The 25,103-nt window shown below is 38.6% G+C and overlaps 1 protein-coding gene across 2 annotated transcripts in view; it reads right to left on the bottom strand.

Moving 5' to 3' along the window:
• Positions 1-2,997: 2,997 nt before the first annotated feature.
• The window catches only part of LOC119548312 (hemicentin-1), a 40,487-nt gene continuing 18,381 nt past the window's right edge, over positions 2,998-25,103 (bottom strand). The window contains exons 4-13 of one of the 2 annotated variants that reach the window (XM_037855488.1): positions 22,952-23,049; positions 21,535-21,680; positions 21,332-21,393; positions 17,062-17,220; positions 15,590-15,718; positions 14,591-14,725; positions 12,190-12,351; positions 11,120-11,206; positions 10,805-11,062; positions 2,998-3,903 (exon numbers count right to left, since the gene is read on the bottom strand). In XM_037855488.1, the coding sequence (XP_037711416.1) occupies positions 3,701-3,903; positions 10,805-11,062; positions 11,120-11,206; positions 12,190-12,351; positions 14,591-14,725; positions 15,590-15,718; positions 17,062-17,220; positions 21,332-21,393; positions 21,535-21,680; positions 22,952-23,049 (1,439 nt within the window). In that variant the 3' untranslated portion in view covers positions 2,998-3,700. The remainder of the gene's footprint in view (positions 3,904-10,804; positions 11,063-11,119; positions 11,207-12,189; positions 12,352-14,590; positions 14,726-15,589; positions 15,719-17,061; positions 17,221-21,331; positions 21,394-21,534; positions 21,681-22,951; positions 23,050-25,103) is intronic. The other variant, XM_037855489.1, reaches the window with a different exon arrangement.

Raw genomic sequence — 25,103 nt, 5'->3', positions numbered from 1 at the left:
GATAGAAGTGAAGAAAAAATGCACTGCATACGAAAAAGGGGCAGGACAAAAAGCATAACGTATCAAAGCGCAAAAAAGGAAAGCCAAGGCCCACAATAGAAGCAGTTGGCTAAGTGAAACAAAAACTGGCTCACTGCTTTTTATTAAAGGTCGAAGTTGGCTTTAACCTGATGAAAGTTTGGCTGCATGCGCTTCAAATGGCTCCATTTAATATGCTGTCAAATATTAATGTGTTAAAATTTATTGCGGCTTCGCGTCATTAAACCGATCAATGTCACGCGTGCGAAAAAGTTTTTTGACAATGATTTCGCAATAACAACGTTCAATTTCTCTGACCATATTTGATTATTGTGCATACTTCAATTATCACTTATATTGATAACATTACATAAACTTGCCATTCGAACGAACAGCATGAAATATTAAAACGTGGTTTTATATGCTACATGAATAAAAAATAACCATTTTTCTTTGAAGCTGAACACAGATAATGGTAAAAAAATATCAAATGGCAAGCAAACGGAAAAAGTATTACAAGCAATTAAAAAAATAAAGACAGCTCAACAAACTTATGGATTTTCCAGCTAAAACTTTTCGATCCGACAATTTTCTTTCGTTTTCCCTTCAGAAAAAGGTTACAAATTTGAATTAGACCCTTTCCGTAATTTTGTCCCTAATTCAACAACACGTTTATATGCTTAAGTTTCACTAATCGTAATTTCAATCAGTATAAAAAAGATATATTGGTTAAATGTTTTTTTTCGACAGGGAGGTGTAGTTCAGTATCGGGTTTGTCACAGTTAAGCAAATCCTCTTTTAGTTTTTTGAATAAATATATATATTAGGAAAATAAATATCTAAATTATCCATTCCATTTTTCATTCAATACGCCAATTGGATTTAAGAAGCATATAAAAAGAAAGTCAAAATGGTCAAAAAAAGATTTATACATTTATTTTATTTTAAAACAGCAAACTTTGTTAAGCCATCCGCCCAGAATTTTTTCAAATATGGAAAAAAAAGTTTTGTAAAGCTCAATATAAACTCAATTTGACCGAAATCCCTTCAATTCGTCAATCGCTGATATCCTGAAAAAATCAGATTTTCGCTACCAATTTTGATTAAGAACAATGATTGGATTAAAAAGAAAGAACTAACAAAAGCGGACCCAAAAATCATTACACAGAGAAAACCAGCAAAGGCTTTAGATGAAAAAAAAGGCTTAAAAAATGTTAAAAGTAAAATTACTTCATAAAAATTTTGTTTTATTCACTTTCACTTAACACTTTTAAAATGTTTTGACCTTAAATTTTTACTCAAATCGTCCTATTTTACCTTATCATTATCTCTATGTGCCAAATCTTTTTCTATTTATAAATATCCATAATAGTTATAACTTTCCGATTTTGATTAAATGGTAAACGTAGTTCTTGAATAGAGTTCTTAAGTAAATATCGACTTCTTCTCCAGCTATAAACACTACCTTTTAGTTCGATCGTTCCAATACAACACTTTATTATTTGAAGTATAATTAAAAAATAAAATTGAGTAATTAAATAAACAATAAGAAATGTTTTGCTGAGTTTTTTTTAATAAAGAATTAATTGCTAGGCCCCTGGAAACAAGATAATAGCATTTATTGTGATTTATAATGAGAAAACCCAGTGGGAAGCCGCAAATAGCTGTGCATTATAATGGAGCTCATTTCCGGTAATTTTTTAGTCTGTCTGCATATTTCCGATTGCCGTTCCTTGCCTTGGGCTTACCTTCCCCCTCCGAACCACCATGCAAACACATAGTTTTATTCGTTTTTTTGACACACAGCACATGCTCTGTTAGCTTTATTAACTGGAGCCTTTATTGCGGCAATGGCCAGGAGGCCGAGCCGAAGGGACAGGAACTGCAATCGTTTCACATGCCAATTTTTTGCCATTTACCATGGCGTTGTGTGAAACTCGAGTCAAAATGCCATGGCAGCAATTTGATTTTTTCTTTTTTCGGTTCGGTTTCGGTTTGTGTGTGTGCTTTTTTCGACGGGCGCTTAACTCTTCAACTCCTGAGGAAAAAACTAGCCACGTACCATTATACCCCCACGTCTCACACGCCGGCTCCTTTAATTGCCCACTCGACGAAGTTTATGGGGGCAGCAGCAGACATTTAATTTATTTTAATAATTATTTTTTATGTTTTTGCACTTGCAGTTTGCTCCGCCCCACTCGGCCCTCCGCTTTGGGCGCTGCCCTCCGCTTTTCAAATTAAATTATAAAGTCGCGGGCGGTTTTTTGTTGTGCACACTTTTTTTAATGAAAATGAAAAATGTTTTCATGTGGGTCGATGGCGCACAAATTCACTGGCAAAGCAAACAATGGCAAACGGGTGGCGGGGCTTCAGTTGTTTGGGCGTAGTACATTTTGCGGTTCAGTAAATATTCGCCTTTGGGGATATTGCATAATCGGGGCTGCTTCTCAAACCAATTTTGACTTATTCTTCTTAAGCCGAAGTATTTATTGGATTGAATCGCAGCTATGCACAATCAATCTACACAGTTGTTACAGTATTAGCACTATCGATACTATCGATTGTTTTAAAATTTATCGATCATCAAAATATGTGATGACTTTGTTAAAATGTAGATGGATTTTTGTTTTCTGATGGCATCAGCTTTCAATCATCAATTATTAATTCCTTTTTATTTAAGTATTCTTATTGTTTTGTAAGTTTGCGTTTACTTACTCTGATTTTCGATGGTATCGATAATACCGATAGTGGCAACTATCGATTGATAAAACCCTACTATGCACAATCAATCTATTTAACCATATGTAGTTGTTACAGCATAAAAAAATGAAAGCCTTTTATAAATCCTTAAAAAAGTGAAACAAAACTCAATAATGAAGAAAAATATTTTCAAACTGGTATAAAACGGGTTTATATTACCTTTAGATATTCCTCTATCCCTTTAGAAACCACATATAAGTACACATATTTTGGACTGAAGTTTACACGATTTAAGACGGCATTTTTATTTTCTCTTAAACCAATATGAAATTGTTTATGTAATATTTATTATACAGCTTGCAGTGCTTGGAAACTAAGCTAGAACAGGACTAATAGTAAAAAATATGTTTATCGACTGACCCCGGTGACTTAGATCTAATCTCGGTTCGAATCTCATTTGGTAGACACGTACATATGTTGGTACTTATAATCCTGGCCCCCATTTTACAATAAATTAATGTTTTTCGTTGCTTTAAAACTTAATCTTAATTGTTAAATAGCCATAAAATATCGATGATTTGCTGTGGAATTAATACAATATTATTTTTAACGTCAATTAATGGGTTATATTCAAAATATAATTGGTTAGGCCAGAAATATAAATAGCAGCTAGCGCACTGAGTCCAAAAACATTTCTTCTTGGTTTAAGCCCTTATGTTTTACATTCTAATACTTTGTATTTCCGTTGCGAATCCCAGTTCCCACAAATTTATACTCGCTCCTTCGAAATGCCACTTAAATTTTAGATTTACCTTAAACATCAAACAACTTTTTACAGTAAGCAACTTTCCACATAGCACAAAAATAATAGTTTTGTTTGACCAACACGATTTATAAGGGTATTGCTTACGAAGTAGTTTATCTTAGTTAGACTAACATTGGATTTCCATCAACTGTTTTGTACACATTTCCATTGAATAGCTTAGCCCGGCCACGCCCCCAGGTGGCCAAAGATACCGAGGATCATCGCAAGAGTTAGGATCGGCGATTCGGGAAGTGGGTGACGATGGGCCCAGCTCTTGAGGTCCTGCATGCGATCCAGATCGTCGGTTAGGGACTTGGCATCGTGCTTGGTGAGGTGCGGACTCTTGCCATCCGACCGATAGGAGGCGCTGTGATCAGATCCTAGAAGGATAAGGAGATGATAAAAATTCGAAGTACGAATACGATTTCAATGATTGATTGAAATATTTATGCTTCTTTTGTGGACTCTTGGCTTTTACTATCGCCAACTTAATCAACTGACACATGCCACTTTATGGTGCGCCCTTCATATTGCCAGGGACTCGAATGTCATCAGCCGAATGTCCTTTTTCAATTATGCGCTTGCCACACGCCAACGAGCATAAACAATAGACCCAGGATGCGTTTATGGCCAGCCATTTGTACCAGGCGACAATGCGAAAGAGATAAAACGACCTCCAGTTATATGGGACCAAGGATGGGAATCGAAGAGGACAGTGAGCTCGGGCTACAGGATACACAAACCCAAACTGTTTGTCAACTGGCAGAGCAGAAAGTATTCCCTATAAAAGGGACACAACTTTGCCTGCCCCACTTATTTATAACATTCTCACTTATACAGTTCCCATTTCACATTTCACATTTCCCATTCCACCCTCAATCTCTCTTTCTCTTTGGTAAAAGCGAAAGTCCTTGCTGGTATTTTGTTTCAATTTCACTTGGCAGCATCGAAAATTGTTTCGATTTTTATTGCTTAAGTGCGTTAAACCCTTGCGCCATGCATTCCAAACAGGGGGCAAAGGATGGGGACTTGTGGGAGGTATATATACGTACATATGTCCTAAAGGACACATTGGTTTCGGGTATTGGGAGATTGGGAGATTGGGGAGTGTGCAGGAGGTGCAAAGGCTGTGTATTGTTTTTGCCATCAATTTATCGTGCAGTTTGTATTTTTTGCCAGTCGTCTTCCTTTTTCGGCTGTTTGTTTGCCCGGAAATCTGGTTCATTGGACATTTGTTTGCCTGTTGGAAGGGGGGGCGTTTCGAATCGTTATTTTTTCGCTGTCCCCTCGATTTGGTTTTGTTTGACTTTGACGTAAGGCCATTGGTCATTAGGTGGATTGCAAACAATTGTTTGCGGAATTATTCGTGAACATGTTTGGCCTGACCCTATCAACCCAAAATATAAACACTCTGAGGGTTTCAGTTAGCTTGTGGTTTTGTAATTGGTTCGTGTATATTCAACTAGACAACAAATTGTGCAGAATTAAATTTGTTTCGTCAGTTACTTGGAATTGAATATAAAGAGAGACAAAAGAAGAAAATATCTAAGAAATAGTAAAAGAAGTCTTATAAAGCCAACTTAAAAGCTTAAATTGGTTAGGAAATTCTGTTGCTATTGATACAGAAATAAACTTGTTTTGTATATTTCTGAAAAAAGGCATTTCTTTATTGAGCTTACAAAAACAAACGCTATGCTAACAAAATTCATTGTTGAAAATGAATGCATGAAAACAAATTTCTGGCCATTTTAACTGCATAGCATTTGAAAATCACAATTTTATTTTTAAAAGCTTTAAACCGACTTTAGAGCGTTTAATGAAGTATTAAATATTATTATCAAAAATTCTAAAAAAATTATTTATTTCTAAAAATCTAAGGATCTAGGGTAGATCAAATGCAAAACATTAAGTATATACAATATTCAAGGAAATGACTTGTGATCTTCCTATAATTTTCACTTGAATACACAACAACTAATCCTTTCTTCAATAAAGAAGTTTTAGTCATTTTATTGAGCAATCAAGATGGTTTCTAAGTTAAGACCTTTTAAATAATAAGAGCACTTAGAAATTAAGCTCTTGTGACAAATAAAATGAAGAGGTCACATATGTTTGCAAAGGTAGAATCGGAATCGAATTGAATGCCTTGATTTGACCCCGTTCGATTGCATTGAACGAACTTTATCATAACTATGAAATACGAACCGACGGCTGGTCCTTCACTTTTGGTCCATCCAGGGACTTTCCGAATTGTTTTTAACGAGAACCCTTTCATTTTTATAACGGAAATGCGCAAATTGCTTTGCACCGGGCTGGCCGTGTATTTGTCTGTCGGCGTGGGTGTTGGTGTGTGTTGGTGTGTGTCTGGTTTTCTTTTTTTTCCCTTTATTTTCCATAAGCAGCTTTTCCACAAAACTCCTTTGGCACTGCCATTCCTGGGCGGCGTTGCCTTGGTTGTTTTGCTGGCGTCTGCAAACATTTCCATGTGTGAAAGCCGGCAACACCAACACGCATCGAGGTCCTTGTTTGCGGATGTGTGCGTATGGGGGTGGCTGATTTTTATTGACGTTTGAGCATGTGTTTATGGGGAGGTGGCTGGGAAAGTCCCAACGGTGTCTTTAAAGAGCTTAGGCGTAAACGGGGGAGGGCGTGGAAAGCAAGAATTCCTAAGAAAGCCCTGTTTGCCGAAGCAAAACGCTCGAGCACGCTCTTAAAACTACTACCAACTTTAAGTTATTTTGCATAATTCCTCTGGCGATCCGCGGGGAGCAATTGGCCTAATAGAAATAAGCTGCGTCTGCCTATGGAATGGGGTTGATATGATCATTTGATAAAATTCAATAATAAATCTATCTATCCATGGGGTAGGTCCCTTCTGGCTTTTTCTTTTTTTCTCTATTACGCAGAGTTTAGAATACTGCTATCTCGCTCTTACTCAAAGTAATTTTAAGTGGTTCTTTCTTTTCCGATTTAAGAGTATTTTTACAGAGTGAAAATTCAAGAAATATTATATTTAAGTTCACATTACTTAAAGGTAAATATTATATGAAATCAATTGACCCAATAAAAATAAACTACGTCAGCTTATGAAACCCTGCACAGAGAAATTGATATGATATGATATTAATTTTGATAATATTCAGTATTAAATCTATCTAGATCAACTGCAATTTCGCTCTTACCCAGATTAGTTTAAGGCGCTTACTCGCTCCTTTCTCTCTTTCTCTTTCTTTTGGCTTAAGAAAATTTTTGAAAGAGAGGAATTCTAAGAAATACGATTCTCAATATTAAGTTAACATTGTTTTATGTAACCCTATACAGCAAAATTGATGTGATGATCATTTGGATGAAATTTAGTATTAAATCTATCTAGATTGTCTGCTATCTCGTTCTAACCTAGAGTAATTTAAGGCGCTATCTGGTTCTTTGCTCTCTTTCTTTCGATTTGAGAGTACTTTTAAAGAGAGAAAATTTAAGAAATACGATTCTCAATATCAAGTTAACATTGAGTTATGTAACCCTACTCAGAGAAATTAATATGATGATCATTTTGATAAAATTCGGTATTAAATCTGTCTAGATTGTCTGCTATCTCGTTCTAAACTTGGAGTAATTTAAGGCGCTATCTGGTTCTTTGCTCTCTTTCTTTCGATTTGAGAGTACTTTTAAAGAGAGAAAATTTAAGAAATACGATTCTCAATATCAAGTTAACATTGTTTTATGTAACCCTGCACAGAGAAATTGATATTTTGATGAAATTCAGTATTAAATCTATCTAGATTGTCTGCTATCTCGTTCGAACTTAGAGTAGAGATTTGAGAGTTCTTTTAAAGAGAGGAAATCTAGGAAATACGATTCTCAATATCAAGTTAACATTGATACCTGATCAATTTACCATGCGAACATCTCTTTTTTCTGTGCAGTATCTTAAGCCAAAACGCATGAAAATATGGCAAGCTTGAACTCCATTTGGGAGCAGCATTCACACCTCTATTTCCGAGCCTGTTGCACTTAAGCGGAAAAACGCAACTTGCACTCTGCACTTGAGACTCACTTGGTCCTGGGCCGTGCGTTATATTTATTGTGCAGTTTTCCCCACTTTGCCATGGCCATTTTCCACTTGGTCGCGGAAAAACCCACTGCTGCATCCATAAAATGCCCGCGGCACGCGATCGCAATTCGGTCACTGTCTGTTGCTTTTCATTTACTTCATCATTTTTCACTTTTCACATAAAGGAGGGGGGGATGGCTGGGTTGTGCAAATTATAGGCAAATTATTGCCAGACACTGAATGCTGAAGTAATCATTCGTCCAAGGTCCGAATACGAGTGCCAGTCCGGTCTTCGCCATGCGAACTCCCCGGCCGAAAGGAGCAGCACAATCTTCTTTTATTGCATTTCCTTGTAATTTGTGCCATATTGTTTGCCTGTTGGTCGCACAAATTAAATATGACAGCCTGGCAACGGAGGAGCAGCAGCAGATCCGGATCCGGCTCCTGTGGTTGATTGCAACATTTTAATGACAGTTTAAGTGGCGAGCCGAATGCATCTGCAGCACTTAATGGGGACACCGGTTTTGTGGCCTCGGGCGAACTAAGCGCTGACCAAACGAACGACCAGGATTCGACTCCGTCGATAATTGCAAATTGAATTTAATTGGCAGACGGACAAGTGTTGGCACATCTGGGCCCACGATAAACCCACCCAACTAACTCAGCCATTATAGTTAAATTGGTTAAATGGAAATTGTAGTCAAATATAAATGGCATGGGATTTTTGTTCGTCAAATTATGCCATTACTATTCCTCTTACAGGTGTGTAAATACTGCTGCTCAGTGATCTGTTTGGGGTTTAAACCAGCTGCCCTGATGTTTTCAAAACACCCAATATGCGAATATAATTGGCTCTTATTGAATAAGCCAAAGGCTTTAAATATGCAATAAGCAAATATGTTTGCAATGTGATGGAATGTAAACATAATTTTTTAACACAAATTTGTCAGTTTATTAACGATTTAAATTAAACTCAATTGAGTACAAATATTTGAGTGTTTATATTAAGGGTTTAGCCTGAAGATATAGTTAAGCCGTGGCTAATAAATTAAATGCTTCGTTTGCTTAAAATACCTGTTGATTAAAAAAATACTAGCTATAGCAACACTTCCGTTTGTAAACCCTCTTTTTTTTACCACAAAATTGTCAGTTTAAAAATGGTTTGAATGAAACGATGTTAAAAACAAACATTTGAGTTTAGCCTTAAGCTAAAATTAACCCACAGCTATTAAATGAAAGGTTTCGTTTGCTTAAAATACCTGTTGATTAAAAAAACCCCTAGCGATAGTATCACTACCCTTTGTGAACCCCATATTAAAGGTAGTTAAAATTAAACTGAGTTAAAAACAAACATTTGAGTTTAGCCTGGAGCTAAAATTAAACCGTGGCTGTTAAATTAAATGTTTCGCTACCTGTCGAATTAAAAATATTCCTTAATGATAGCATCACTTTTGTTGGGCGCATTTTCATGTTCCCGCAAATAGAGGGGCGTGGTTTGTGAGGGGGGTTTTTTGTTTGGGATGTAGGGAAATGTAGCTTTGGTCATGAAAGTTTCGCTTGTCGCTGGCTTGTTCCGCCTTAAAGTGTCAGCGGCCGGGCAAAAACAGTCGCGACATATGCAAAACGCGGCAACGATAAGCGAACAAGCCGCACCCACTCGAATTCCCAGACCCGTACTCCCACTACCCGGAAAATGGGGTGGCTATATGTACCATAGGATACCATGGTATAGCATAGTATACCATAGTATACCACCTACTGGCACGATATGTGCAACATCTAGCAGGTAATAAATCTAACTGTAAACGCAGCGCTTACGACGTTGCATGCAGCGCTTGAAAGTTGTCGTCATTGTAGCACCCGCATCCAAGGGCCCCATTTACCACCCACCACCTATTTCCCACCCCATTTACCAAACCCCCCTTTTCGACGCCCGTTTTCAAATGGATGGCCATCCTGCGAGGGATGCAACATTTTTGCTTGCGTTTGCCAAAAACGGCGGGATAATTTTGGGGTGGTAGATGGGGCAACTATACCGCCTTGACGCCTTGTGTGCAATTTGTCTGCTATTTTTATATTGCGCTTTTTGGAGCACTCCCCTTACCCCTTACCCCTATCTCCCCTTTTGCATCCCCCCTACCATATTCAATTTGTTCGATTTGATTTTGTCGAGTGCATTTTATTTTTAGTCAAGCGCGTATGCAGAAAATTTCCACATCGCAGCAAAGGGCCTGTAAAGTTTTATGCGTTCGTCCTTGCAGAAAGGACGAAAAAAAAAATAAAGGGTGGTAAGGCTGGGTATATTGTCGCCAATTGTGTGATCGGGAAATGCAGGAAATCGGAAAGCAAGTGTAAAACTTTATGCTTATCGATTGGCAGCTGTTCTCCAAGGAGACTTGTGACTTGTACTTTAACCCAACAGTTCGATAGTTTCATCGGCACCTAAGGCTATGTTTTTTTACTCCCCCATTTGGCCAAGAACAAATGCCCGGAAAGGTCATTATTATTTATTATGATTGTACATTACGATGGTCTGCATTAGCAGCACATTATAGCAGGCACATTGTCAACTCAGCAACCGGGTGAGGATTGGATCCCAGAAACCTTAGCCATTGCATGCTAGAAAGTCATATTTTTCCACCCAACGCCACAAGAAGTATATATACCAATAGATAGGAAAAGGAGAGATACAAAAGAATACTTTCATATGTTCTGGCCAAATATTTTTACGCCCTATAGAGAGAGGGGTATATGCGACTATCTGATGAAGGTCTTACACCTTAAAAATTTATTTCCTATTTATAACTTATCAAAGTAATTTATTATTATTCTTTTTTTACAATAAATCTCATTACTTATTGAAGCTTTAAGCATTCCCAACGACTTAACCTCTTTTGACCACCCTGATATAAAGGATATCACACTTTATACAATAAGTAAGGTATCCAGCAGTCAATCCTGCCCAGCACATTGCCAAAGTTCTCTGGCAGCTTGAGCCAAAAGTATCTATATCTAACAAGTGGCGACAACGACATGCCAGAGGCCCTTAAGCCAAGCAGCTAAAGTCGTTATGATTTGTCATAAGCATAAAATAAATGGCGAAATATTTATGGTGTGCTACAGGGCCCCCCAGGAGAAGGATTTCCCATCAATTGCTGAACGGGGAGTGGCTTAGATGGCCGATTCCCCATCCCAGGGGATTCGACAAGAAGGGGGGTGACCCAACTCACCGTGGTTTTGTTGCTGCTGCTGGTGGTGATCCCTCCCCCTCGATGAGGATGAGGACGAGGAGGAGGAGTGGTGATCCTGCGAGTTCCACAAACTCGATGTGGCGCCCACAAAGACATTGTTCAGTCCGGAGGAGGATTGATCCAAGCCCTTGTTGTTGGCCTTGCCACGTTGCAACTTGGTGTTCTGTTGCCCGTTTGCATTGAAGTTGTACGGATTGCTGTTGCTGTTCTGGTTGCTGTTGCTGCCGTATCTTTGTTCTGGGATTACGGAGATGTGTGAGTGGGTGTCGGGGATTTAAGAAACTAGGTCCTCACCTTTGTTGTACTTCACCAGGACCACGGGCACCGTGTTGATCGAAACGGTCGGGGCCATTGTCGTCATCGTGGTGGTCTGGGGAATATCTGCGAAGGGAGATGGTGTTCAGTTAGTCATTCATAAGATTGAAATCTAGAAGTCCCACAGAGCAAATCGGATTCTGTTAATATCATATCATGTCATTGTTCATACAGGTAAAGTTAGGTTAGCTATTGAGTTATACATTTATAAATGAAACCGTTCAAGCCCGATTACTCAATGTCATGTTAAGTAAGTTGGCTTATAGCATGTTATCTATTAAAGATAGTTATCACGAGTCTAAACTATTTGGAAAGAAAATATTATTTTCCTAATGTGATGTTAATATTTGATATTAATCTGTTATCACAAGATTCACTAGAAAAATGGGTATGTGTCGATCAAAAATGTATCTGTAACATTGCCCCTAGCTAAGAGTTTTCAGTTTGATAAAACCTAAAATGATATTGAGAAACATTATTTTTCCCAAACAGAAATTAAACTCAATAAAAAAAGTTAACATCACATTGGGATATTGGCCTTAAAAGCTGGTTATACATTTTATAGTTGGAAAACCCCCTTTAGGAATTCGATTGTTACCAAAATGGGTTATTCCATATGAAATGTGAGTCCGGAAATACATCTTAACATCAATTTCGAATAGTTGGGGTAGGCATGTTTTCGAAACTACCTTATGTTTGATTTTCCCTACCCAGGTGGGTATAAGGGATTGCTGCCCGGAATGGCCTGCTGCTCGTAAATCAATCACTGACACTGGGAGAATGGTCACCTACGAACTCTAGCCGACCCTTTTGTTTGGGGAATTTATCAGGTAACAAACACACATTGCTGTCGGCTCACGCAGAGTCATTGACTTAAATTAATTAAAAGCTCCGGTCGAGCAAATAGTTTGCGCCTAATTGCCGGGGGCGCTCTGACTTATGGCCATTGTTGTTTTCGGCTTATGGTTACCATTACGGTTACGGTTATTGTATTTGCTATTGGCCCTGTTATGGCATTCATGTGCCAGCATATAGTTATTGTTACTTACGCCAATACTTACGATACAGTTTAATCGCGCCGTCAGTGTCGCCCAGGGAGTTTTTGGCCACACATCGATAGGCCCCAAAGTCCTGGATGTCCACCTCGTATATGGTCAGGCGCATGGTTATTTTATAGCCCGATTCAAAGGTTTCCGGCACAAAGCGCTCACCTGAAAGGGAAACGTTAGTGTGAGTGTGAGTGTGAGTGTGAGGGTTCTCCAACCACAGTGCACTTTGACCCCTTTTCGAACTGAACTTCAATGAACTGAGCTCCCTTCCGCCCTCTCAGCCTCTCAGCTCCTTAACCTCTTGTCAAAGTAATTTAACTTGCTGAGAAAAGAACTTTTGCATTTCGCCCCAGCTCAGCTCGGAACGGCTTAGCTCAGCTCAAATGAATCCAACTGGAGCAGACCCAAGTTAGTCGTAGTCCTGAGATTTTAGGGACCCCTGTCAAATGGTTCATTTTAATTTATACAAAAACAAGTCTGCTCTTGTTTCATGGCATTGTTGCTTGGCCCGTTTTTGTTTGTCATGCAGGTTTTGATTTACGTTTGATGTCGGTTAGATTTAGTAGCACTAAGCCGAGCATTACATTTTGTCCAGGTTCGGTAATTGTTATGCATGCCAGTTGGGCGACTGATTACCCCAGCAAAATGCCATTGTGATGGTCTGAGCAGAGATGTAGATTTCGGACTCAGTCTTGATTAGAAATAATTGGGTTTCGGGGGAGGGAAAAAGGGGATTGCTATAGATTCTATATATCTGACTTTCTGGCTAAGATGGGATTGCTCAATTTCGCCGGCTAATCAAGAGCCTCTTTAAATGCCTTCCAAGTAGTACCACCACCAACACTTGTCTAGTTCCTGTTACTTTTTTTGCGGTTATGACTATCACAAAACTAAAACAGAAAACTCCATTAAAATCCAACGGCCGTCGGACAGTTTCCGGCAACTGCTTCTGACTTGAGGTCATTTTCAATCACTTTTTTCCATTTTCTCCGCTGGCAAAAAACAACTTGAAAATAACTGGAAAAAAGAAGAGCGCACCGACTGCATGTCCGTGACTTTTTCCGCCGGCCTCTATGCCCGATGACGATGCCTTTTCCTGTCCAGTCCATCGGCAGTAGGGGGTTAAGTGGCATGAGGTTGGGGGTCCAGTCCCGTCCAGTAGACCACCGCAGTTATTCAGCGACCGCGGATTCGAGTGTTCGGCTGAAATGTTTATTTTTTCCCATCGCTTTTTTTACTACAGCACTTTTTGTCATCGTACTCAGTCCATTTCTCAGTGAAGATGAGTGGGAGAGTTGAAGAGGTTAAATGAAGAGATGGACCCGTCCATCGTTAAAGGCCCTTAGAAAATTAAATTGAACGTACTAGGTAGGGACTTGAGCAAAGAAGAATGGTCCCCCTATTGAAATTGAACTGGGTACAAGACACCATAGCGCAGATAGTTATTGAGTTAATAGCCTTATTTTAAGATTTCAGTCCAGCACTTTCACGATTGCACTTGGATTGAAATGCTACACTATCTGTCAGTTTTTATGCTTTTGATTCTTTCATCTGAGTTTAAAGGGACACAGAAAGTAGGAAGGATCAGATGTAACTGACCACAAAAAGCATCAAATTTGAAGCGCAGATTAAAGTGTTCGGAAATCACAGGGTTTTTATATCATTTGTAAATGTTTCTAAAAGTATGCTGCAAAAAAATAAAGAAATGGTCTATCTAAGTTAATTTCTTGGCCTTTCGGGTTCAACATTTTATGTTGCATACCTTTAGTAAGTAATTTGAAAAACACTTAGCTTGCATGGCCACTTTCTTATATCTAGCTTTTATATTATATAAAAAAAGATATGTCTTTTACCAACATTTCCCATGCCAAAAGAAAATTAAATAGACAAGTTTCCCATTTTTTACTATCTATAACATATGTTGCATACTTTTAGACACCAATAAGAAAATTTAAATACAGTGATACCTAAGCAACTTCTTATATCTATCTTTTTAATTTCATATAAAAACCAACATTTCTTACCCCAAAGAAAATAAAATACACTAGGTACAGATTTTTCTCAATCTATGTATTATTTTAGACACCTATAAGTAAATTTATAAATAGAGATTTCCTGAGAACCTTCTTATATCTATCTTTTCTACATCATATAAAAAGAGGAATATATTTTACAAAACATTTCTCACCCCAAAGAAATTGAGACACACACGTTTCAGATTTTTTCTATCTATGTATTATGTTGCATACTTTTAGACACCCATAAGTAAATTTAAAAACAAAGATTACCTAGGCACCTTCCTATATCTATCTTTTTTATATTATATATACATAAATACCTTTATTTTTCTACCAACATTTCTCCCCCCAAAGAATCCCATTATAATTCCTGATAGACTTACCTGGCACGATTATCGTGTCGTTCTTCATCCAATAGTTGATGGACTTGGGATATGCCTCCGACTGGCATTCCAACGTTATGTTCTGTGTAAGGGCAGCGCCGACTAATTGATTTTGTATCCAAATCATGGGGGGAACTGTAAAACAGCAGAGAAATGCCATAGTCAGGCGTCAGAGGCGGAAATAAAAAATAACAGAGCTGATGGGGAAATATGTGGGCCGGAGTTTTGCGTCAGGTGTGGAATGTTTGAGCGATTGCACGGCAAAAGTGGATGTGTGGGTGGGCGAAGAAACAAAGAATTCCCATTTATAGAGAAATTCCGTTCGTTATCGTTATTGTTTTTCTAGTGCTTTATGCTACCGTTTGGCCATTCGCTGCGGTTGCCATTTATTGTTTCCAACTAATTGCTTTTTAATTTTATAGCAAAGCCACAAAAAATGCTTTGCAATCGAAACTGAAGCGATACGAACCGAACCGAATTGTGGTTGGATATTTTTCTCCAGAGCAACTTCTCTTCTTTTTGGCCCCAAGTCGGCTTAAATATGTGCCATGAACTTACCTAACAAATTGTTGAGCAATTTTAATTTTTATTTAATTAGCGAGAAGGAGCCCGGGCAAAGTGCCCTGAAAATGCTAACTAGCTGGTGGAAAAAAAGGGGTGGGTAGGTGGCACCCACTTAATTATTTGCTTTATGCTTGGCACCTAAAAGTGTACAGCATTTCCACAGCCACCCCGCAGTGGGAAAATTAAAATGCAGGGCATATTTAGCATGGAAAGATTTCGAGTGCCGCTTTGTTTGTGAGTGTCGCAGACTGTGACTGTGTCTGCTGTTTGGTGTTTTCCACTGCGGTCTCGTCTGGAGCACCCTGCTCCCAGGAACCAGAAACCCAGTTCCCCCTCAAAAACACCATGCGGTGGCTGGGCCTGGCGCAGAACTATAAATATTTAAATATGCTAAAATTGATGGGACCGAAACGCCCCAAAAAAACTCATACTCACAGTGCACAATGAGCATCACACGCTTGCTGACTGTTGGCGGTATGCCATTGGAGGCGATGCAGAGATAGGCGCCCATGTTCAGCCGGTTCACTTTGGCGATGGTCAGGAAGGATCCGTTGAAGGCGACGGCTGGGGAGGATGCAGATGGTTAGATGGATAGAAGAACGATGGAGTGCGATTAATATCGAGAGGAGCCGATTGGCACATCCACATATATCTCGGCAATTGCTTTTCCCTGCCATATTCCCACACTCAGCTTGAATGTCGGAATGTCCTTGCCTACGCCCCGGGGATTCCCCCCGCCCGAGGAAAATCTGCATACTCTATACACGAACAAACACACACATGGCAGCTAATCATCGCGTTCTCATTGCTTATGCAAGCTGGGAAATCTCGGAGCACTACGAGAAAATGCTGCCTTCAGGGGAATTTAAAAATGACATTACAAATATTTAGTATGCATTAAAGACTGACTCAACAATGAGTTTTCTGGTTCTCCAACTCATTGCTTCTGTATTGCATTTCCGACTGCATATTTACATGTAGTTTTATGTGCATATTTAGGTGCTTGAATAGGAATTTGAAACTCATGTACCTACAATTTTTGTTGGTCACAGCATTTACTTAGAAATCTAGAGATACTGACTACCCAATCTTTAACGATCCTTCAATACTGATCTTTAATAAGCTGTAATTACTAACTTATACTTATTAAATGTTACAGTTAAGTGTCCAAAAAAAATTAAATTTAAAGAATCTTAGATGTAACATTGGTTGCTTTTTTCTTTTTGTTGATATATGAGCTTTACAAAACAGTAAAAACTAATATTTAAAAAGGTACTATAAAAATCAATTCATATGTAATAGTTTGAACAAAATGGTAAGATTAAGTTATCTATTTTGAGATCTAAGTTTCTAGTAAGTGAGTTTACTATGTTAAACACTTTTTAATCTTTTATCTTATCAACATCTTTAGTTGATTTAAAATTCTTTTTGTCAGTGCATTCTATCATTTTGGCAGGATTCGTCTGAAGCGAAATCCTTCTGTCAGCCAAGCTGGAGAATTCCTATTGCACATATGTAGAATTCGACATGTTTGTTAGTTTCGCCCCCCAATTTCACCCATCTTGTTTGCTATAAATCTTTGATAGTTGGCAATAAATTTCCGAACTCAATATCTTCTGGTCAAAATAAAACCTCAAACCGATTTTATCATACTTTAATTACAATTCGCTCTGCAACTATTAAGGGCAACCCATACTTCGCACAAATGCGATACAATCAAACCGTTTTACTTTCATCAACCTCAATAGAGCAAATTAAGGAGCTCAGATTTGTTGTTATTTGAGCAGGTGCCGAACCCCTCTTAAACACCACAGCACACATGGGTTAATTACCGCGGCGGGGAGAGTTACTTTAAAATGTTTTGTAATGAAATTTAATACTGCAGAAGCACGCGACCCAAAACTCACCCTCGGCCCCATTTGGCAGGGGTATCAGTTCGCCACCTTCGCGTCGCCAGGTTATCGTCGGAGTTGGCGATCCCGTCGCGGCGCACTTGAGGGTTACGTTGGAGCCCTCACGTATTACCATATCGGTGCTGGTCGGATAGTCCAGAATGTCGGGGGGAACTGTGGATGTAATATGTGTGTGGAGACCCAAAACACGTACGCCCACGTAAGCGGAGATACAAAGTTTTAAAGCGGCATATTATTCATACGCAGCGTGGGACGCAGACCGAATTGTTTGCAGATTCAGACAGTTTGCAGCAGTTTCAGTTTCAGTTTCAGTTCCAGTTAGTTGGCGGTGTTCAAGTTGTTAGCATGAAAGTGAGAAATGCAATAATCATTGAGTTATTTCAGGTGATAGTGGGGAATATTTTAAAATTTTTGATTTTTTTCAAGTTGTTAGCATGAAAGTGGGAAATGCAATAATCATTTGGTTATTTCAGATAATAGTGGGGTGTATTTTAAAAATCTCGGTTTTGTTGCTACCATGAAAGTGAGAAATGCAATAATCATTGGGTTATTTCAGATGATAGTGGGGAATATTTTAAAAATTTTGATTTTTTTCAAGCTGTTAGCATGAAAGGGGGAAATGCAACAATCATTGGGTTATTTCAGATAATAGTGGGGAATATTTTGGTTTTGTTGCTAGCATGAAAGTGAGATGTTGCATTTTGCAATAATCATTGGGTTATTCCAGATGATAGTAAGAAATATTTTAAAAATTTTGATTTTGTTCAAGTTGTTAACATGAAAGTGAGAAATTCAATAATCATTGGGTTATTTTAAATAATAGTGGGGTATATTTAAAAAAATTTCGTTTTGTTGCTAGCATGCAAGTGAGAAATGCAATAATAATTGGTTTATTTCAAATGATAGTTGGGTGTACTTAAAAGACTTTCACGAAGCCATAATTAAATAAAATGTTTCATTTCTGTTTTACGCTTGACAGACCGAAAGGTGGAACGACAATTTCGGCAAGCCATAGAAAACTGAAGGGCTTTACGTCTGTATGCACCTTTTGAGGTGCATTGCAATTAATTATAATTTTACGCTCGACTATTTTCAACTTGCCAAAAAAATAGGAAAAATAAGAGAGATAAAGTGGCAGAAAATTAAAAGGGGACACAACCAGATGATGGAAAAAATATAAATTAAATTCTTTTTCACTTAGTTTTACAACTACAGCAGATCAATATCCAAAGAAATGCTTGCCATATTACATTATTTTCGCCACAATCCAGTTATTTTTGCCTGCACCTTTTTCTCAACAGCACTTGATTTCTCTTTTTATGCCCGTTTTTTTTTCGCATTTTACAGGAAAGCACCCCAAAGGCCAAGTTATGACTCACACACAATGTGACTTCAAAGCCTTCATGCCAACAATGATGTGCATGTTTTACAAAATGTACTTTGACTTTTCACCCGGCCCACACACACACAGCCGCACACGTCATGTCCTACAAATTGAATGTAGGCTCCGCTCCAGCTGCTTTTCCCCGTGTTGTTGGCTTTTCCCCTAATAGCCATCCTATATAGTAGCTCTACTCATGTCACAAAAAGCTAAAGCGGCTATATCGGTGGGTGGAAATTTCTTTTCTTTGCCGCCTTTATTGTGCGTTGATAAGTTATGAAATCAGGTGAAGTGATGTGTGATTAAATTGACGTTCAGAAATTAATTTCAATTGGATTGAGATGACGGCAAGTGGCAGATTAGAGTTCGATTGATTTGGGGATTATCGATAGAAGCTTAAAGAACTAAAGCTTAACTATTCAATTTGAAAACCTTGCACAAAGCTGGCTTAGTATATTTTCGGTCAATTCATAAAAGTGCAAAAAATCCAATCGCATTTGGAAGTATCACCAATCATCGATTTAATCGGTTTCTCCCCCATTTTTAAGCTCTCTTCAAACTCCTCTATTTCTGCAGCCCAAGTACAACTCGTCGGAAAGTTGCAGTTAGTCAGCCCAAGCCCATTTAACCATAGGCAAAACGCCAGTGAGGGAACATATTGCTTTATATAAATTATTCAATGCCTGGCTGGCTTCCACACTGATCCCCGTACATACGGTCGAAAAAAAACAATCATCGCCAAAAACAACAAACTAGCCGACAAACAAGGCAAAACGAGTCTAGAAAAGTTCAGCGCCGAAAATGTGAGAAAAATACGGGAAATTTGTTCAAAACTTGCTATTCCAGCCATATTTTTCCGACGCTCGTTTCTTTTTCCATTATGCATTTTAGTGAGATTTTTTTGAAAGAGGATTAATTTGGTCGGCAGCTAACACTAGCTGCCGAATAGCCGTGGCTTATTTCGAATATAAATAAATTGTGTTATCGAAGTAAGGTAAAAAAAAGGATTTTTGGATTCTTTTAAAGCAAAAATCGGTTTGTTGTAAAAAAGAAGAGAAGCACTTTGTATCAGATGATTTACAGAAATGTAGTTTTCAATACATTTTTAGTTTTATGATAGACAATAACACTAGTTTACAAAATAATATTTAGAAAATGCTCTGAGAAGGATAATAATGGTCGTTCCTGGTAGAGTTTTGACCCCTAGATCACAAAAAAGGAGTCAAAACTATTTTTTAGAACAAGTTTTTTTAAAGAACATTTAATTGTTTAATTATTTCTTGAGTTGCCTTTAAGCAATTAAGATGATATATATATCATATATATTTCATTTTGCAACTATAATGTAACTTAATATTTTAATATTTATTTAACAAACTAAGCTTAGCATACAATGACTAACTTAATTGCAAATTATCGAGCACTGGAAAATATGGAAATTGTTAAAATCTCTTTGTTTAAAAATATGTGAAGCATTGTTGCAATTAGTGCGCGGGGCACTCAAAATGGAATTACTTATTAAAATTAATTAATAATGCAATGGTTTTACAAATACATTCGGACCTCTAGATTTTTTAAGCCGCTTAAGGTACGCATAATTCAATTACTAGTTGATGTTATAATTCTGGTTGAAATATAGTGATTTATGAATCATTTATTTATGGATGATAACAACCCTCACCACTTCTAGATAAGGTCACCTGCTATCTATTTTCCGACCTTTGCTAACCAGGCTCTATAAGCTTGCCCTTTTCCATTTTCCAGCTCCTGGCTTATAAGTTCTGATCACTTTCACGCCGCCGTTTATTTGCTTATTTCGCGGTGCGGAAAACTACTACAGCGATGACAACAATAATAGTTGGTTGCCATTGAGAGGGCTGAATGGGTGGTACATTGGTTGTAGGTGAAAGTAGATATAGATGTAGATGTGGATGTGAAAGTGGCTGGGTGGCGCAGTGGGAACGGGCTGGAAATCGAGCACTTTGTCAGTGGCAGCTGGAAAATCCGCGCTGATTTAAAGCGGCTTGCCATTTTGCTTATGGACTTAGTGCGGTTGTGTGTAAATTATTTTGCTGGCAAGCCGCTGTTGTGCTCAGTGTATCGGGATAAGGACGACTGGGACTGCAGACTGCTGGGTATCCTTAATGAATTTCAACATCAATGAAAACACAATCAACCAGAGTGGTTACTTATGCGGATGGTGCGGGTGCGGGAGCGGGTGGTGGTGCAAACCGGAAACGAGACACAAAACCCCAGCACCGAAATGGGGCGGCATATACATTTTAAATTCGCCTACAGGGGAGGGGGGATTTCCCAGCTCTGAGGTTTTTCGGTGCCGCTCCAACGTCTACGCCGTCTGAATAATTAACGCCAGGACATGGACGACCTGGACATGGACAAGGATGCGGATGCGGATGTGGATGTGGATGTGGATGGGACAGGTGCACGTAGCATGTAAATTGTTTCATTACCTTTCGCTCTCCGCTGTTTGCGGCCCCCAACTAATGTGTTGGTTAAGTGAAAACTTTTCAACACAACAAAAAAACAAAAAAAACGAGGAAAAACCTTTGGCACGGCGCTCGGCTTAAGTCGAGTGCGAGCTGCTTCTTTTTGCAATTAGACCCAATCGAGGGTACTATTATAGTTGAAAGTTGCAGAACAGCGCTTCCCTAACCCAGTTTTCAATCGCCACTTGGCTGGGCAATTAGTGCAATTTGAAAAACTATCAACAGCAAGTTTGTTGAGCGTTTCCACCCAGCCACTCTAGGCAAATTACAATTCATTTAGAGTTACATATGTGCATGCCTCAATTTCATTGCACAAACTGAGTTCTATTGGGTTAGCTGGAATTGATTGTGGGTGGGCTTTAAGCCCAATACTCACCGACAACGTCTAGGTAGCCAACTTGGCTCTTCATGGGATCCGTGTTTATTTGGCACATGTACCTGAAAACGATGCAAATTTTGGGCATTAGATGGTCCTAAATATTGGCCAGCAGCAGGTTGAAGAGTATTGCAATTAGGGTAGAAGATTTTTCATCTTTCAAGGGGCATCGAGCATGCAACTGGATAGTGGGGTTACATTACCAGCCTTTGTCGGACTCCTTTACATCACGTATACGCAAAATCCAGGCACGTTTCTCGGCGTGAGTTATGCTCATGCGATGATTTTTGGTTATGACGTGATTTTGTATCGTTAAAATGGTCTGTGTATCGACACGTAGCCACGCAATCTAGGAGTACAAAAAAGTTATATATACATTCGAGTGAGAGAATCCGTTTACATTTGGGTAGATTTGAGTTGTAAAACTAAAGCGTTCAGCGATTTCCTCGTCCCTATGCTAATGCCCCATTGGCGTGGCCGGAGCTCATTTATAACACCTAAGGGAAAATGTCGCCAAGAAGGTGGAAAGCTCTTTGGATAATGCGCCTAACCACCGATGCAAAGTAGTGGAAAATGTGCCAGCCCCTAGGGCTAATGTAAAATTAATTTCAATTTTGTTCTATATTCTTAGTACTCGGGTTGATAAAGACCTTTGCTTGGGGCGCCTTTGTCATCGGGGGTATTATGAAATATAGCTCAAAGAAACTGCAACGCGAACGACCGTGAGTTTTGTGCCAGATTCTGAGTATTCCTGATTGCATAGCTTTGAGTTTTGATTGCTATACGGTCTGGGACACTTTTAACATGGTATCAAATCTGAATCAACTGGAGATTAATAGTGAGGTAATAGTGATTTCAAAATAAGCAACTCAGGGTCGAGTTCCCTTTGATCACCGGTTACTGAGGTCGTTTTCCGGCTCGGCTTCGTTTTCTGGCGATCAAACAAACTCGACTTGCAAACCCAACCAAACCGACGGGGCACTCAAGCTATAAGGTAGAGAAATTGTTGTCTTCCTTTCTATTCAGACATCAATTTCACTAGCTTTCAATTTGCCTGCCCCCATGCATCAGTGATAATGATAACATCGTTGGACATAACAATTTAGTACAAAGGACTCTAGTAACTTGGCTAGATATTATCAAAACGGACCGACAAAAAGGGATAATATACCATTTGCTATTTTAGTTTCGGCAATTCATTGGGATTTATTCTTCGTTTTGTTTACCTTTTAATGTGTCACGAAATCAAAGTAACGCCCATGGGCTCCGGAACGTGCCTAACAAAAGGGTCAGCTCAACCCAAACAAACGACACGCAAAGGTGGAAAACTAGGCCTTAAAACTTTGCCACGTTTCAGCCGATGAAGTGCAAATGGTTTCAACTGACAGGGCACACTGATCCGAAAATCTTATTTTATGTCATATACTTCCAAATGAAATTATTAAGCTGTTTATTAACATATCATATTTGATCATATCATATTATAGATTTTAAAAACAGATTTTTTGACTTCTTTAATACAACTATGTTAAAAATAAACAGTTCTGTGTTTTTCCTCAATAAGGAACAGTGTGAATCGATGATAAATGTGTAAGGATTCAGCTTTCGTTCAAAACTTACCTTGTAAGTCTGCAAATTATCGACTACGCACTGGAGTATAGCCTCCCGACTCACGGGAACCGTCACGTTCTGCAAAAGCTCTCCGAACTTTGGAAGATCTGCAAGAGAGAAGGGGATTACTAAGTACTGGCTTGTTCTTTATCTAATCTAAAACAAGGTACATATCAGATTGTTTCCTATATTCGAGGTTTGAAACATCTGTATGTACCTTTGTTTCGAATGGACATGAGAGCAACTGCTGAATAAGTTATACATGCTCTAGTGGCTACAAATTAATCAAACCAAATGTCAAACTTGTCTTAGAATAGGGGAGCTTAACTTATGTGTGCCATTTTTTAAGTTAAGAGCCTTTTTTCTAAGACAATCCGACTATTAAAACAACAAATTATAAATTTGATCTTGAAATAATAATAATTAATAGATGGATTAAACAGATTTAGGCGAGTTAGGTGGAACTTGGGTATTAAAAAGAGTGTGCTTTGGATAAGTATAAAAAATTTATATGTTCCTTGAACAAAATCAAGAAGAAATCTAAATTAAAATATAATAGAGCCTAAAAATTCCACTAAATATTACGTTTAAAGAGTCGTAACTGAAAGGCTAGCAATACCTAGCACCCACTGTTTACCCTCAGTATTAAATGCAAATTCTTATATTGTAATTCTTCTATATTGTAATGGAAATTAATGAATCCCTCCTTTAATTTGATTCAATTGGAGATCCCTGACTTGGATCAGATACCAGTATCAGTGGAGACCATTCTGTCGTGTTTAGCATAACCCACGTCAACATCAACATCAACAATCGTGGCCTAGACTGGCCTGTCAGCCAGTTCTCAACCAGTCAATCAAAGTCCCAGAGCACCACCCACCTACCAACCACCCACCCACCCAAACACACCCAAACACACCCACCCACACACACCCATTCACGCGATTGCTCAGCGAAGCGTTGGAAAAGCGCGTTGACTTTAAAGGCGCGCCCGCAAGTATGCAACAGATTTGTGGTCGTCCTGCTGGCGGAGCGGAAAAAGGGGAAAAGCCGAGCGAGGGGCGGCTTAAAACTTAGCCACCTCACGCCGCCGCTTTATGTTTGTGTTTGCTCTTGTTTGTCGTCGTCGACATGCTCAGAAACCTCAACAAAGTTTTCGCTTCGCATACGCTCTCGAGTAAAATAATAAAATGAAATAAAATAAAAACACATTCATGGTATGGTGGGGGCAAAAACAAGTAGAGCCCGAACCCGGCCAAACGGAGGCTTTTTCTCATATATGCGGGGCACGCATCGGTTAAGGCAAATCAACACATAACAATCTTGTACTTAAAATGCGTAAACAAGGCGATAAGCAAGGGTGATGGCCAAGAAAGTAGCGGATGGAGGCGGTGGCGAATTTTTTGATGTTTATTGATGCGGCCGTAAATCTCAATTGCGGCGGGGAAAATGCGCAACTTTCTGCCTGTCGCTTGTGTGTGTGTCCCCATCCTGCCGTTTATTGTCGCCTAATCTCTGCCTAAACATCACGTTTCGAGTTGTCAACGATACCCTTACACAAGTTGGGTAATGACCGGTTAGGAGGCGTTATAATCCCGGACAGCAGTTTCACGGGGGAATTTAATATGTGTTTATATAGAGCAGGTGTTGAAGGATGCGTAAGCAACACTCAAATGGTAAGGACCATCATATATCATCGTAAACAACTGTCTTTATAGGACGGGCCTGTTTTGCCCCAGTTAAGTTACAATCTACACGATGCTTAGGTAAACATCTTTTAAAAAAGATTTTTTTAAGATTTTTAGAAACCACTTTGCTTTTTCTATTAAGAAAAACATGCTCTTACGTCCATTTTATTTTTTTAAAATTTATATATCTTAAAAAAAAAAAAGAAGTGTATTCTTATAAAACATTTTTAATAATATACAGTACCCACTACAAACCACCTTTTTACAACGGTGTTCGGGTACAAGATTTATAATAATATTAGTAATAATATACAGTACCAACTAAAAACTACATTTGTATGTATTATAAAGTAATATAAAATATATACTTTAATTATTAAACAGTTCTCTCTAAAATCTGTTGATGCTTTTAAACCAGGTTGTTCTGGAATTTTTCTTAAAACGTTTTATACAGCTGTTGCTCATCCCACCAG

This window comes from Drosophila subpulchrella, chromosome 2L (assembly GCF_014743375.2).
Source record: "Drosophila subpulchrella strain 33 F10 #4 breed RU33 chromosome 2L, RU_Dsub_v1.1 Primary Assembly, whole genome shotgun sequence".
Lineage (NCBI taxonomy): Eukaryota > Metazoa > Arthropoda > Insecta > Diptera > Drosophilidae > Drosophila > Drosophila subpulchrella.
This window is presented reverse-complemented; position numbering and strand designations above follow the sequence as displayed.